General features: G+C 35.7%; 2 protein-coding genes across 3 annotated transcripts in view; both read right to left on the reverse strand.

Annotated features, from left to right (window-relative positions):
* LOC126372337 (apolipoprotein D-like) overlaps positions 1-17708 on the reverse strand; it is a 466981-nt gene that overhangs the window by 13923 nt on the left and 435350 nt on the right. The gene's annotated exons all lie outside the window — the stretch shown is intronic.
* Positions 1-17708, reverse strand: part of LOC126372059 (transcription factor Ken) — a 31718-nt gene that overhangs the window by 4313 nt on the left and 9697 nt on the right. Inside the window, exons 2-3 of the mRNA XM_050017585.1 lie at positions 1324-1506; positions 142-262 (exon numbers count right to left, since the gene is read on the reverse strand). Coding sequence (XP_049873542.1) covers positions 142-262; positions 1324-1506 — 304 coding nt within the window. The remainder of the gene's footprint in view (positions 1-141; positions 263-1323; positions 1507-17708) is intronic.

Consider the following 17708-nt stretch of genomic DNA (forward strand, 5'->3'; position numbering starts at 1 on the left):
ATATGGAGCATCGATATACTACGACCCAGTAGAAACACCTAGCTACCCAATTAGTGCACACAATGTAATTATATGATATCTTATTTAGAGTTGTAGATGAAATGCATATCTTATATTTTATAAGATAATAAAGATACTGACCTCAATGTACGCCTGTCCGCTGTATAAGAAGACGAGAAGATGCCTCATGAGGGTGCTGTTGATTCCGGACATGTGGATTGTGACTGGACTTTCGACTGATGGAGTGTCATCGAGTATTTTCCTAGAATAAAGATAAATAAATCGAATTTAGGTACAGGTAATTTTAATGTTAGATAAGCGGACCTTGGTGTAGAACAATTTTAAATAAATAAAATCGTATACAACTCTTATAGGTTTCGAAATAAAGCCGTTAAGCTTACCTACCATTTAATAGCTAATGTGTCTGTTGTAAAAGAAGATTGAATAATAAATTACTTAGGTGTATTTCTTGGAATTCTAAGCGTAAAATATACCACGTGATCAAAAGTCACGAGTTCTGACATAATATAAGGACGATCATTGCATTTTGCGTTATATTTTAATGATGTTATAGGTAATATTCCACGTGTAAGGTAATTGTACTCACACTTTAAAAAAAAAACATCATAGAAAACAGTGTTATCAAAATAGCAGGAGACTGATATACTGCATATCAGAATATATGAAACTATAGTACTTAATCGTAAAAAAAAAAATTACTAGACTAAGCTTTTATTTGAGAATTACGTCGATGATTGGAACCAGGGGGGTTCAAAAGGCCACATCGAAGAAATTCATCTAAAAGTAAGTGCCTATGGTAAGGTGGCCGTTTAAGACCCCTAAATCTTTATTCTATATATATTAGTAAAGGTGCTGGAAATCATCATTTGCAGTAACTTAAAAAAATCCAACAGTAATATTAAGTAGTAAAAACGCATGAACATTTTGATGCATTCAAAAATACGGCAAAAGAAAATTTAGGAAAAATTAGGAACAACGCTGCCTTTGCTCACCTTATATTTTCTTGCAAATATCTCGTGACTGTGTGTGCAATAAAGTATTTTTATGATTATTAATTACGTTAAGTGAAATTCTGTTTTCGCATATACTACTGAGTAATCGGTATGACCTACATGTGTATATGTGTGTACGGTCACGAGTACTAATATGTCTTTGAAACCATGTCACATTAATTTTTTTTGCAAATGAAACCGTAAGTCTCATTAAATGACAAATATGATAGTGCGACAAAGTTCTAAAGTAGGTACATGATATAGCTCATGATTTTGTACATATTATTATAATAATGTAAGTATGAAGTACCTTATGAGGGGGCTAGCGGCAGCCATGACGATCCTGTGGGCAGCAAGGGGCACGGCGTCGTCGCAAACCAGGACGAGGTCGGAGTAACGGGCGCCACGCCACGCCGCGCCCACCTCATTCAGGATGCAGGCGTGATGCTTGCCGTACGTCAGAGTCAGCAAGCCCTCGCCCATCATTCCAGCACTGGAACCAAAGAAATGGAAGGTTAGATAAAGACTAAACCCAAAGACCCGGCTAGGATATAGGTCACATAAGTTGAAGGGAGTAAAAAGAAAGAATATTGCTAGATAGAGTGGTTTTTACTGGTGTAGAGAAAATAAGGAAAACGCTAGAAAAGTCTGAAGATGTATTTATTATGTTATGTATAAATTGGCTACATAATTAGTTCGTTACATCTAAGTCAAATCTAATGTTCCAGTCATTAACATAGTTTCGATTTCATGCAAGTAGCAAGAAAGGATGAAGTCTAAATGAGAATCTTATCACAGCACAAAAATATTCCATAATTTGACAATCGTGAGACTATGTAATCATCGTTGAAGAATTATAATTGGTAGCCATTGTAATGGCAATCGTGTGAAGATAGTTTGAATATAAAATGATAGCGATGATGTATGACCAGGAAATATGTGTAGGAGGTTAGCATAAACAGTATTCATATTGAATAATCTGATCAGTAAAGTGATTCTAAACAACAATATCAAATTGGAAGATGTAGCTTGTAATTTTGTAGATAAGTACAAATGTTGTGCAACACACGATGATCGACGCTATAAATAAGTGAAATCACACCCAAATTGAGGCCCGTCTTACTCGGTTCACTAGACTCGCCCGGTGCTAGACCGAAAGTCAGGGCTAAAAACAAGGTTACATCCACTCCGATGTTTCAAGAACATTTCAACGAATACTTTGAAAAACAAAGCGTGTGTAAAACTAAAGAGATGCACACAATGGGCACTATCCAAACAATCAAAAATTTCCTAACTAATTTAAAAAGGTTAAAAGGTGGCAAGAATTTAAATAAACGTGAAACAGTTGATGTGTTCTTGGGCTGCCAAAAATAGACGGAATCCTAGCAGGTGCTAGAAAGCCTGTCGCAATAGGACCTTGGCCCGATAAAGCATCGCAACGTGCTATTAGAATTGCGATAGAAGCGCGAGATCGTTTAAAAGACGATCAAGAGCTTCTTTTTGCATTGTGTCGGCAAGAGTGGGGTCACCGGAATAACACTTATTGTTATCAGCAACTGTTGCTCTTGCTCTATTGTTGCACTTAAAGTTATATTTAATTGCGGAGGTTGGAGTGCAATAGAATTCGGTACTCGTGGAATGTTCGCACACGACGGTGATTTTAATCTCAAGTTCTGTCACGATTTGGTAATTATTTCGGTTTCAAGGAGATTTTGGACCCTGAGAAAACTCAGACCCTGTTACTTGATATCATCAGTTGTTGCTTTTAAATTATTTTAGAGGACAATTGCACCTTAAATGTTTAAGTGCTAGAGTAAAGTTAAATGCTTCCTGTTTGATTCTGCACCTTTGTTTCAGTTTAATGTTATGATCGCTAGGTCAAGGAAATGTTTTTAAACTGCTCGTAAAAACTTAATGGTCTTTAGATAATTAAATTTAATTGAGATTATGCTAATGTGTTTAGATAAAAACAAAGCTTGAGCATTTCCTTGTGAAGTTATTCATTATGCTTAGTTTGTGAGGTTCTGTAGCAAGCATTCCCTTAGCAATGATTGGTTTGATAAAAGTTGTCTTTTCTTCTGTAACCTAGTGCTTGACTTTGACGTCATTTGAATAGATACGTTCAGTTTCTTTTCTAATTGTAACCTAATCCACGTGGATTCTTACAAATGTCCGTTGAAATCAGATCACAATTCGTCTAGAATATCCACGCATAAGGAACTCTAAGAATAATAATCATCAGACAATATGGTGAGATAATCCTCAAGAACGTGATGTTAAATTTTCCTTGGGCTATGAATGTGGGCTGGTGCTTTAATATGGCTCTAATTGAAGGCCAAGTCATTATTAAACGTAATGTAAATGTATTGTACGCCATATAAAGAGAGAACAATAAATTAACGTTAAATATTGTCAGCCATTATATATTTTTGTAGTAATAAAGTTGTTAAAACCTTGCGCAATTTATTTTCAAAATTCTTTCTGTTGTACTCAATTATTTTGGTAACTGTTATGTTGGTAACTGTTTTAATGGATTCATGGGTATCAAATAAAATATATCCTGTAGTGGTTTTCTTCTGCTTCGGTGGTACTTATCTGTATCCATCCTTTTTCTATTTTGTTTATCGAAAAGTTTTAAACTCCACTTAAGTCTGTTAGCTTATCATTAAAGACAACTTTTTTCAGTCTAGGAGTATACGAGTATTTATATAATTCGAAAACATCACTATTTTGTAAAATTGGCTAAAACCATCATCGTCGTTGAAAACACCACAGATCTCTCACCTTACCTAACCTATAATCCTACTTGATGCTTCTCTGTTATTCAGCGTTGTATTTCAGGGCTGCGCCTGCGCAGTGGACCGCGACAGACTCGCCCGCCATTGTCCGTGTGTAGCGGCTCGAAACGCTGCACTTCACATGCTTCGCATCAATTCCATGGTTGTTCGTTTGTGCCAGTGTAAAGTGTTCTTTTACATCAAATGTAGGAGTTGATGAGTTATTAAATCTTAAGTACAGTTTTCAGTAACACAGTTGGATCGACCATCATAGACGGCGATACGCCTCACAACCTATGACGTTGTTTTAACAAAAAGCTCGATGAGGCGTCGGTACACTCTGCCTATCTCGTTGTTAAAAGTAGGAATCACTCTTAACTTCAGTTTCAAATATCAAAGAGAAACATATGGATTAAACTTGTACCTGTTTGGTTTATTTTCGGCTTTAGTTACCATTGATCAACAATAGGCTACTTTCCAACTAGTCAAATCAGTCACTTTTTACTAAACGTCCAAATACGAAATTATTATAGAATTTTTATGAAAAAGCAACCTGTGACGTCATAGAAAAACGTGACAAAATGTCGCACTTATTATTATTTCTTTATTAAAATTCATAAATAAGTTAAACAGAGAAAACAAAACGCGTTTTGTCACCTTTAGATCTGTCTTTACTTAGTAATCAGAATTTCATAATTTATCTTCGACCTACCCAATTATATTAAAGACGTAGCAGGGTTTATATACGTTAAGCGGGTATAGTTAAGCGGTTAAGGTTACTCTACCGGTACAAAATTACAATAACGATTACGAAATTATGGGAACGATTTTAAAGCCCGATCGGACATCGATACCGTCATTTTATATACCTTAACCTATTCAAGCCCTGTTGAAGTTGAAGAAACATGAAATATAAATGAAACAACGTAAAGATTTCAGTTATCGCAAGAGCTATAGAAATATAAATATGATAATAATAGGTAGACAGCCCTAACGTAAACCACATTAGAGCAGGTTAAGGCCGTTGTTTTTTTTCTTCAGATGCAAAAGATATAAGCGTTAAATCACGCCTTTCCACGTTGCTATTTGATTTATTTTCGAGATTTTGTATAACAATGGAAAAGGAAAATCACGAAAATTTACGAATTATGCAAATGCAAAATGCTTTAAATTTTTCCCTTTTTTTGTAAATCCTGAAATAAAGTTAGTGTAGGATGTTCAACATTATGTAATTTAACATACCTACTTAAAATAATCACGAAATCGTAAGTAGTAATTAAATGTAATTGGCCAATTATTCATTAAAATACTTGAGGAGGCAATTTCAATTTTCATTGCAGTCCGCCATCTAGAGAATTTCTCTTGAACTAAGGACTATCACTAGTTTACTAGTTCTCTGTCTAGTTCTCCAAACCGCCGCTAGATGACGTTATAACACATTTCCATTCTACTTTCATAGATGGCGGCACGTGTTTGATAGCGATCTAGTAGCCGTAGGTATAAATAAACATTGATGAATGAAATGTTTAGCCCTGGTTAAATCAATTTGTCCTTTCTCGATACGTAAGTTGACCTTACTTTATGCAATTCACTTTCACCAAAGCTTTTCAGTAAACACAATCCGGAAATTTTTTGGGCACAATCTCTTTGCCTCTCACTCGCCGATTTGGTAACAGAAGGCAGTTTAGTGGCCAAATTGGTGCAAAGGGACTATTGTGAGAGGAAAGTTGTAAGTACGCAAAACCCTGAAACGACCTAAAGCTGACAGTTTTGAAAGGGCTAAGGTACTTACTGCCCTTGCTTTCTGCGTTGGAGCAGTTTATTTAATTGACTGTCACTTAGCCCATTAAAATAATTACCTATGTAGTTATTTTCATAAACACGATTTACAAATATAAAAAAATCTTACCTATATTAAATGTTTTATTATTAAACAAAAAAAAAAATACGATGAAATAATAAACACAATAGAAATTGTGGTCACATATTTTCTAACATGATGGACAATAGGCTAGGTTTTGTATTTTTGTATTGCACCTTACCCGCGCTGCAATACACAAACTTCTTTTTGACCGTAAGGTTGCCTGGCAGAAATTGCTGTTTAGCAATAAGACCGCCAGTCGTGCCTATTTTATTTGTTGGTACATGTCCTAAGTTTATGTTTTTGTGCCAGATTGATTGATTGTGTTTAAGCATGTATGTACTTTCACCACATTAAACATGACTTTCAGTAAGTAGTTTGTGCATTTAGAGCCAATAATTCTGAAATGTTTTTAGTAAATCCTGTAGACCTCTCATCATTACAAATTAATAGAACACTTGGGTATTCATAACCAAAATAAGGACAAGCAAGTTTCTAAGACGTCAAAGATCGATCAAATAAGTTCAACATACGTTCAACATAACTTTTTAATGTTATAAAACATTATTTTTCCTAGTGGAAAACATGTTTTACGCTAGTATTCAGGAAAAAAGCTGTTTTATTGTGCATTCAATGTAATTTATTGTTGCAAATTTTAAATGCCTTGTTAATCGATTAGGGGCCGTCCATTAATCATGCGAGGCTCGAGAGGGTGGGGTGGTAAGGGTCCATGAAAAAATCACGAAATATCATAAGGGGGGAGGGGTATAGTCACGAGTATTTATTTTTTCGGCAAACGCGCGATACTGAACCGAAAAGCGGCGTTTCGTGCAATTATTTTGGTAGGTACTAAAAATACACGTGATATAGGATAGGGGGTTGCTGTTATGTGTAAGGATTGTAATATTAGATTGACTTTTGAAAGCGGAAGTTGTAGCGCTAATCAACGTTAGATAAGCTGGAGACTATATTCCCAATTGGGCTAGTCAGACGAACATCCATTGCAAAATTAACTGAGTATAACTTTAGGTCACCAATATGGGATAATAGGTCCGTCTAAATAAACATACGTTTTTCTCTCATCTGTTTCCGTTATGTAGATTTGTCAATCAGTAGTTTTATTTAACTGTTCTGTTATGTAATAGCTCGAAGGTTCATGAAAAATGTGCCTTGTCCCAAACAAAAAATATATATATTACATACTATATAATATTTACATAGAAAAACATAAGAAAAAAACGCACGAGCTAGTCAACTACACTCCAAGGTTGACCATAACCCGCTAACTTACATAATCCAACCCACACTAATTAATGTTGCGACCTACAAATGCATTACAATCATTTATACGATTCCGACTTCGTAGTATTGAGATATGGCGTGGATTGAAAAATACTAGATGAAAATACTATCACAATATTACACGAATAATGTAGACAAAAGTTAAAAGTAGATTTTGCTTCTACCATGAAGTTTATGAACAAACTGTAATTTTTGGAACTTTTTAAGGGGCTTTACTTGACTTTCCAATGTTCTTTTGAAATCCAATATACATTATGTCTATAAAACCGGGTCTTACGAGAACAAAGCAGTTCATTTATATATTTGTAAGTACACAATAGAACAGACATGGGCAACATACTAAGATTACAGACAGTACAGGTTAGCTTAACTCTAAGAAGGAGATTATTTCATCAATCACATCATTAATTTAAGAGTCACGCACTTATCGGTGTCTTCATGCTGCTTTTTTACGGAAAAATGTGGCAGTGATTTCCCCTTTGCCTTCCCCCGCAGTACTCTGTCTGACGCTAGTGGGATGGCGCCCAGAGTAGTATATTTCAAAGCCGTACTAGGACTCCTGTCCTCCGCCTCTGAATAGTACCAACAGTTACTGCTGCCCTCTGTCAGGTCTCAGGTTACAGTCCCCGTGACTCAATGTCATTTCATCAATGAAACAATATTTTTACTATAGAAGTTTTTGATAAGTTACTAACTCTAAAAGTGTAACCTACATTCACAAAAAATCTAATAATAAAACCAGCAGTGTGTAGGACGGACTGAAAATAAAATGTGTGATCTATAATTAAGTACATTATGCGACATGAATTGGGTCTGTCAAATTTATCATTCTGATGCTACTGTTTATTTTAACACACGGCCGTGAAAATATGGACGTCGTCATTGACATTCTTGAGTTCATAATAAAATTTGTAATATTAGTAAGTTAAAATGATGGCATGTGTATAGGTATATATAGAATAGATATTCTGTAATATTGCTTACAGTACAAACAAGAACTTTTATATGAATCGAATGGCCCTAAAATTCTTAAATTTCATCTCTTTCATTGCTCTGCAGTTGAGTATTTTCCTTATAAAACCTAAAGTATGACAACATAAAAACTATGAAGTCGAAAATCTTCCACAAAATCTTTAATAACTGTATAATTATTCGATCAGACTTTTCCACTACGTTGAAGCGATTAACAGTGACAGCGGTAGGCTGTTTTAGTTTAAGACATAAATAGAGATATATTTTTTAATTATGAGATAATCTAAAAACTAGACAAAAACTTACATAATACATAAAAAATAACTTGTCATTTCGTCGAAAATACTTTTAAAGGAAACTTAATATTTCATAATGTTGTCTTTTCGTTTATAGTTTATATGAACTTGGACATCGCCCATTATTACAGTTTATGACGCCTGTCACTGCAAAAGGAAGACCAGATCTTGTAGTTCGGATTCTTTACAAATAATTGCGTTTGATAACAAACATGGTACTGATTAGAGTGAATTTCTTGAATAACCCCGCAAAAAGGCAGTTGATATGAGAAGAATGAACATAAAAATCAAATGTTTGTTCAAAGTTATTATGGGACGGTCCTTCCGTACTTGCGAATAAAGCTTTTAATAGGTACCTACTTTTGGAAAGGTTCATTCAGTGACTGACACTTGGAAAGTAATTATCATACATAACGGAGAAAGTTTGGGAATGTAATAGGAAAACATATGCGGATTCAAGATACATAATGAGGCAAGTTTTCACTGTAAGTAATTTTATCGAATATTTTTAGTTATTAACGTGGGTTGTGAGGTGGATTACCAACCTCATCAATCCTGGTGTCAGGGTTACTATTGAGCCTCCAAAGGCCCCTGACATGATTCATATAACGACTACGTACTTACATCAGTAAGTAGTAACCGGGACCAACGGCTTAACGTGCCTTCCAAAGCACGGATCGTCTTACTTTCGGACAATCAGGTGATCAGCTTGTAATGTCCTAACCAAACTACGGATCACAAAGTGATTTTTGTGATATGTACCCACGTATATTATGCTATGATATACATTTATTACAAACATAATTAATTACAGGAGAGGAAACGGAAAACTCAATGACACAATTTCCTACAAACGAGAAAATGTGAGCCGCTCCGACAGCGCGAAACTCCTTTCGCGTCAGATGACATCGCATGGCAACATCGCCGGAAACCGTAAAAGTTAAAGCGGCGTAAATCGTAGTTTACGAAACGTGTGTTGCAACTTTAGAAATTGTAACCAACACCGTTGGTTTACTGGAGCGTAGGATTGGGAAAAAAGTCCCGACTTTCCCCGCTTGCTAAATTGTTACTTGCGAAAATACAATCACATTAATTTACTGATACGCCGTTTTAGTGGCGATTTGCTTGTGGCGAAATGCGAATTTGTGGTCAATTGAGAAATGGCCGGTTGTGCGCTAGATTGGTTTTGTTCAGCCTTATCGAATTGGTAGGTACCTATTTATTCTTTATTAAGTATTCGTCTTCCAAAGTGAATAAATACATCTTAAGTATTTTATGATTTTTTGTTCATCCTAAAAACACCCATGAAGAAGCTAACCATATAAATTTTCAATTTGAAAGTGATTTTAAACAGTTTGAATATATGTGAATATATTTTGAAGTCTGAAGTAAGTATAGGTACCTAATGAATTCGCGTCTGCCTACTAATTAACTTCTGTTTTAATTCGTTTTTACGTATAGAAATCACTAAATATTTGTACAGTTTTCTTCACGTAAAATCATTGGTTTTATTTACTGTCTCCGTATGTTTTCAAGGTCCAATTTCTTGCGCAACAGTAAATAATAATGTTGTTGGTTATGATATGTATTGTATATCAGTGCCTCACTTGGACAACCTCAGGGGGGTTAAAATAGCCAAATCGAAGCAATTCATTTAAGAAAGCAATATTACTATTTGACATTTGTTTGCATTGCGCACTTACTTTTATATGCGCAAATGTCGAACTGCAATATTGCTTTTTTAGATGAATTGCTTCGTTGTGGCCTTTTTAACCGTCCTGTTGTCTTAAATTTTGTACAGGGTGACAACCGCGCCAGCGTGCGAACATGAAACGATTGATGATTGTGGAGGAAGCAAGAAGTGTGTCAGGATCGAGAGAAATGAATTTCCAGTCTCTGCTTACCCCGGTGGGAAATAGGTGTGAGTTTACATATGTATGTATGTTTGTATGTACTACGTTTTTGCTCCCGTGTAGCCCCTTTTAATAAACTATGCGTGATTTTATAAGGACGTAAAGAATTGGCCCTTGATAGATAAGAATGGAGAACGCTACACTGACAAGAGCATGGCTCTTAAGTTGAAGACGATGATTTACACGTATCTTTCGTCTCTTCTGCTCTAGATGATGTTATATATCTGTCCTGCTGTCATTCATAACATAACATAAATGGCCTATACATACACGTTCCACGCGTGGGCACAGGCCTCCCCTCAATCAACCGGAGGGGGTATGGAGCTGTCATTCTAATCATGGTAAATTAAATAAGTATATTAACTAAGTAATGGTGCTAATTCCTGTAAATTAAGAGCTGTCAATCGTCTGTCTCTTTCCTTTTCGGCGGATACGAAAATGACAGATGTGTGCAGGTATCGGGGCCAATAACGATGGAAATAGGAAAACTCTTGATAGTAATCAATCACTAATGGACCCTGTCGGCCATTCTCAATCAATATGCTTGGTATGAACATTCCAGTACCTGCTGTACGTATGTTAGAGCAATGACAAAGTAATTACGTGTTAGTACTAATACAAATTATATGGTTCGTTAATTATTTTCCGCGATCGCTTGTAACCGAGAGATTGGCTTTTATGGTTTTTTTATACGTGTACTGTATCTTTAAGTGTTTTAATGCCCGTTACGAGCGGAGATACTATCTATTTTTACCCGACTCCGCCAAAAAGGACGGTTAGGTGTTTGTAACGCTAAAATGATGCGTGTTTTCGCACGAATGCGAGAGAATAACTTTTAGTAGATGCTTCAATTTTATTTTCACCGTCTGCTTTCGATGTACCTAAGTATTAAATATGGTAAGTTTTATTGGACAGTAACGGTGTTAATGATTATACCTAAAGATAAATTAAAATAGTGTAAATTGCATACCATGGTGATATTTATGACAAAAACTATTTATAACACTTGAAAAAGGTAAATTACAAATAGAACTAAATATACTATGCCTAAAATTAGTTAAATATCAATTTATTCCGGGCAACCTTATTGCTTTAACTATAGTGTAACTATAGTTACTAATCTAAATGATGATACTGTACTAAAAAAAGGGGTTTGACACACAGACGGACAGACGAACGGACAAGAAAGTGATCCTATAAGGGTTCCGGTTTACCTTTTGAAGTTCAGAACCCTAAAAAGAACATTTTCTTTAATGAATAATTGTATCTGTAATATTACATCGTCTAATTTTATATGCGTCAAAACATTAGGAATGAACGAATTACATTAAAATAATACTGATGAATGATTTAACTAGATTAATTATTTACTAAAAATGTTAATTACTAAGTGCCTCACCTTGAAAATTAATGAAAATGTTGAGCACTAAATATATTAAGCGCATAATAAAACGACTTTTTAGACCACCTATGAACTAAATACATACAGTAATATCACAAGAAGTTTAATCAAAGTGATTAAAATAAATAATCTCATATTTAATGTAATCAAATTTAATGCGATACTAAATTAGTTTTAAATGAAAAATATGACAGTTCGTAATTAATTGATCTCAAATAATGATAAACTATGATAATGATTTGGTAGACAATAAACAAACAAAGCATTAAATCTGCAACAAGAATGCTGCAAACGATTGAATAGTTGAAGTATCCAGGCCAGATCTTAGCATGGTTCAGTGGACTCTAACTGATGCAGTCGCCAATCAGACCCCATGGTCCGATCACATCAAACCATTCCACGCTCTAGTTACACCCTGAAGTGATCGGTTAAATTAAACCGTCCATTACCACTTCAAAGCTCGTTGAAATTTGCGACAGCCTCTACTACACTTCACGCTTATCAATTACTAAATGCTAATACCACAATCAACCACGCCGGATGACTTTATAATGACATAACAGAACACAGAAACAAGCAATTTGAATAATTTAATAATAAGGAAGAACTGAATTATGAGATTGGGAAGTGGTAATAATACGGCAGTAGGTTTCAATGACGAATGCGTATGTAAAGGTACTTGGCAACAGGCAGACCCCTTTACAAGCATCTAACAGCGCACAGAAAGCGATAGTGATGATGTAAGTCGATAGTTGTCAAACAGGAAACCGCGGGCCGCGCGTGGCAGCGATACGGTACGCTTTGTGTCGCGGCCTTCGGACGAAATGCCCACTGCCAGAACGTACCACGGCACATACAACCATTATGTAACGCAACAACAAATGCCAGTTCATTCACAAGCAACGCATCACCCGTCCGCGGCCCACTATTGTGCTCCATCAAACCCCGCTTCTATCTTCCCATCAAATTTCCGGATTATTTTTACGCAGAAGCAGACTCGATCGTCTTGTTTACTATAAAGATTCAAAAGAATTTGCGTATGGGAACCGATAAAGCTTATCGCCGAATTTCTTTTGCGTTGTACTAATATTATAAACAAGGAAATGTCTGAATTAGACATGTTAATCAATGTCGACTCGAATTAATGAGATCATTGTCGTTATGATAATTGGGTTCATTATTTTCGGTTGGTTACTTTTGCTAATTGTTAGTTAGGTATTTAGTTTTAGTATTTGTTCTTAATTCTTGAGCATCTGTTTTCATTATGAAACAGTTCGGGAATTCAAAGTCCAAATTTTAATTACTTATTTGTTTTAAAATAAATATTTTCATGTTTTTTTGCTTTAAAACTGTTCAAATATTGAAAGTCTTACACTCCTTTTGCTTAGTAAATATGACGTCGAAATAATTATACGTAATGTAAAATGCAAGACAAAATATTTTTTGGTAAGCGTTCGTTTCGTTTTATCACCAATATAATGCGTGTCGTCGTATATATCATCTGCTTGAAGGTCTTAAATTAAATTGACCTTTACCGGTTGATTGCAAGAAATTTATTGTTGCATCATTGGTCTAACGTTAACTAGACATTTCGCTGTATTTGGCACTGATAGGTGTTTGTATTTATAATCTGTATTTACTAGAAGTTAGCCTGCGGGGTTACTCGCAATTTTGCTCTTACGGACACGCAAATACTGCTCGGTTAATGCCACCTTATCTTTGCTGCTTTAAAGTGTTTGTGTAAATTACATAAACGCATTTTAAGGGCTTGCCATGTTATTGTTGTCGTGGTCCATTTTTAAAGCTCTTGACTGATTCTCAGTGTTCTCTTAATATAAGGGTACCTTTGCATGTATGGCTACTTTATTTCACATAACATACTCTGCAATAATTCAAGCTTTCTGTACGGTTTCGGTAACGACTGTAACTAACACTCTATGCACCGCCTGACTGTATACATTCTTATTACATTTGCTCACAGTTATTTATACAAATGTCATCGTAGTTTACGTTACCCTTGCGAGAGAGTCTTGGTCCGAAAGCGCGAATGAGTTTTACCTTCGTTGATGCTAAAATAGCATCGGTTACACTCTCACCTTGCGTTTGATTGACGATCGATCCCTTGTGCCAGATACTTGTTAACTGACAGTACAAACAACTGTACTATAAACAGAGTTGTTTGACGCCTAGCCGAATACGCTCAAAAGTGAAGGTGGTTCGGAAATATATTATAGGGATCCGAGAAATTTCCCTTGATGTGCAGATATGTTTCAGTGAAGCAATGTACGAGAATAGACGGGCGGCGTGTGATCCAAAGCACATATGGAAATTCACCACGAATTTGTTAGCTTTGTTTTGTAAAGATTATTTATTAGCCGTGTAACATTTGATTTAGGTAATAGTTCCAGGATGACAATGGAATAGTCTGAACATTGCGAGATTTAGGTTGTAGCCACTTTTCAATTAGCGCCTTTGGAAATCTTCACAGGTTTCCTTCCTACGACATTCCTCGCGACGAGATACGGGCCTCGACCGCCTCCGGCGCATTTCTGCATTTTCGCAATAAGTTCGGAAACAAATCGAGTTCGTGTTCGACATTTTGCGATCACAAGCGGCAGTTAGATGACTATTTATAAAGAACGTGTCTTAGAAAAGGTCGGATTTGATTGTCGGCAGTCATTTGAATATCTCTTGTGTTATTACAGCAAATTACGATGAATTAAATCGTCTATACAGAGGCGTTCTCACGCTGTGATATTAGTTGACCTTGGAACATGTAGGTGCTTTGAACCTAACGATGTAGACACTTATTTTGATACCTACTCCCAAACAACTCCATCTATTACGATTAGATAGAATCTACTAAGTAGGTACATTCAATCGCTTCCGTCTAGTCGGTTCTTCGATCCGAGGTAAACAAGAATCATCCAAGGTCCGTTTTGAAATAGGATGGCACTTGACCTTCAGGATGAAAGTCAACACTCTTGCGCAACATATCGACGCGCGGCACGCAGCTCTATGCTAATAAACGACGAGACACATATTGGAACCTGATCATGACCCACATACCCATGTTCAAGGATTTCACATATTTGGTAGTCGATGATTTCAAAACCCACAGAATTTTAAGGCGTGTTTTTGTTATCGAGGTCTCAGCGGCAGCGGCAGTCGTTTATGGAAACAAAAATTCTAATGTTCCAAACGGAAAAATAAATCTACAAGACAAAAGTTTTCTCTGGGTTTCCCAGGTTCTATTGACGCAAGGACTATAGGTACTTACAATGAAATGTTTTATGAATCATTGTGACACCTAGTCATCGCTTCAATAGAATTCCTGTTTCATTCTTTCACTTCGATCACGCGAGAAACGCATTAAACAAATCACTGATCATGTCGTGTTGAAAGCCTGTAAGACCGGACTAGATTTTTCACCACTCCTTTCTACACATTCGACTGGTTAACTCACACACGGGAAGAGTTGGTGTGGGTGAGTATGCATGTGTGTGAAGTGCGCAAGCGCACACTGCCGCGTGCGCGCGAGTGTGGTGGTAGAGCGTGCGTAGATCCGCAGGCACGTTGCATAGGGGGGCGGGAGGTAGCGCGCCGCGCCGCAGCGAGCGGGCCCGCGGTTTTGTAACAGCGTTTTATTTCAAGGTCATTCGAGCAGTTTTTAGAAAGTCACTTCACAATTCACGACTACTCCAATAATAGCTAAAGTTTACCCATCATTTCTTCAATGGCAATCTTTAGTTATTCATTTGACTCTTAAGATACGTTCACGTTAATCGTGCTGGTCATCACACTGTTATTGCCTGTATCTAATCCTCCAATAGACGAAGCTTAATTGAATATTTCCTGCATGGCTTTATCGGCTGCTGGTTGTATTTATTGTATATTATTGTACCGGTTTCTAAGAAATTACTGTTAATAGTTGTTTGCATAATTTATTGGTATTCATAAATGTGCTACCTATACAAAGATCAGAAGGAAAATTACTCTGAGCAATAAAAAAAAATGAGAGCTCGTTAAAAAGTGAGAAGTTGATGGTTTGATTAGCAAACTACTCGTAACTTATGTTTCGTAAGGCGAAAGTTCAGCGGAACTCGAATAGCGATGTTTTTCGGAATGGCTCATTCTACGAACGAAGACATTTCGATGAAACCAGTTAATAAATCGAAAATATTTTAATGGGACAAGGATGCTCTTATTGGAAATGTCTCTTAAAAATGTCACATTGGAAATACAATTTCTGATTGGCCTTCTTATTTTAATTTCGGATGTCCTTTATCGATTTTGCATAATATCGTATAGAACAGTTCTTGTTATTAGAAAACCAGTTTGATCATATAACTACAAATGTTGCTGTCGTTATTAAAACGATTACCTAATGAACTTTGAATAAAAAAGCTAACAGATCCCTTTGTTTCGTTTTGCGAAACTATCATCGCATTTCTTGTGTCGTCACCGCGTGCTTACTTCCATATACGAAGCGATGTTCTCTTGCCGAAATGATGAAATTTAGTCGACTGCCATTTCGTGGCTCTTATATAACTGTTCACGCTAAATTTTGCTGACAGAGAAAGTACGAAAGGCTTTATGTAATAGCCACGTAACTCCGCGGCGATTCAGTTTTGATTTCCTTACTTTTACGCCCATCATAGTTACGTGACTTTTTCGGGGTAACTTTGACTTGAAGATACAGTTTCTCAATTCAATGAAACGGTTCTAGATTTGAGCGGAATAATTAGTTTCGGAATACGATTTACTCAAACACATAAATTAGGATCACTTTAACTAGGTTCATATTCAACACGAAAAACAGTATGTTGTCCATGAAAAGCTTGCTAATAACACTGCAGCTACAGTTAAAGTTGACAATAAAACGATTTTAACCACAACGCTTATTACAACTCACCTAGAACCTCTTGTTAAATATACATTTACTAAAGTGAAGGTTACTTGCTAAGACTGACTTAACAGAATGACTTGTCATATTAGGCTTGAGTCTAAGTACAGTGTAAGCTGTCTTTAGTCAGTATAATGGCATTGTATGACTCAAATACAAAGAAGGTAGAATAACAGAGATAGATAGGTCACGAAAGTGACTAACCTGCTCAAGAGATTGTTGTAGCTATTATTAATATTATATTTCTTGATAGAGCAAAGGTTAATAAAAAAGCTAAATTATGTGAATAATTTAAAGCAAGGGTTGTATGTAAATAAAAAAGCTAAATTATGTGAATAATTTAGCTTTTTTATTTACATACAACCCTTGCTTTATCACCTTACCTCACGGTAAGGATAAGATGTTTGATATGGTCAGACAAGAAGAAAATAACGCGATAGAAGTGTTCTACTGGCTCTGTCCATTTTGTAAGTCTATGTAATAAGAACAGGGATAATTATATGCGGATATTAATAAGACTTAATACGAAAAAAAAACTACACCTAAGTGAAATTGTAACTAAACTATGAAAACGAAAACATCTATTAACTAAATAAAACAAACAATGGAACATTTATATAAGCAACAAGTTGTCTTTATGGAAAGATAAATTCTTAGAAATACCATATTTTTAAAACGTCGTCTCACGTAAGTGTGAAATTGAAAAAGAGGAAAATCATAATCACTAACAAGTAAGTACGTGACTAGTTGAAGGAAACTGGCAGTGAATAACATACAATGCTCTGTTAAATAATGAAATGTAAGAATTTCTTGAGACCTCTGCTTGATTGACCATACGTGTTTTATTTTATGGAAACATTAACATTATCTCGTCTTTTAAATTCCTACTCTATTCTATTACTCTATTTTTCTTTGTATAGTTTGTTTTTGTTAGTTTTATTTTCATTGTTTTCAATACCTACATTGCTGTGGTGTTTTTTTTATTGCAGCCATAATTTGTAGTGTGGATGTTTTAAGTCCTTACGAGTGGCACAGGAAGTAAGGTGACATTTATTTATAGTATGTAAGTACTTATTTTCGTTAATAACTAGTAGGAAGCATGTAGATAATATATCGTAAGTAATTTCGTGGCTGATGTCGCTAACTGACGAATCTGAAATTGTTGGCGAATCATATTTGCATCTTTTGCTATTGTAAATAAGACACAAATTATTTTAACAAAAAATGCAGATACGCCACTTTGAAAAGTCAGCCACGGATTTGTAT

This window comes from Pectinophora gossypiella, chromosome 2 (assembly GCF_024362695.1).
Source record: "Pectinophora gossypiella chromosome 2, ilPecGoss1.1, whole genome shotgun sequence".
In the NCBI taxonomy this organism is placed as follows: Eukaryota; Metazoa; Arthropoda; class Insecta; order Lepidoptera; family Gelechiidae; genus Pectinophora; species Pectinophora gossypiella.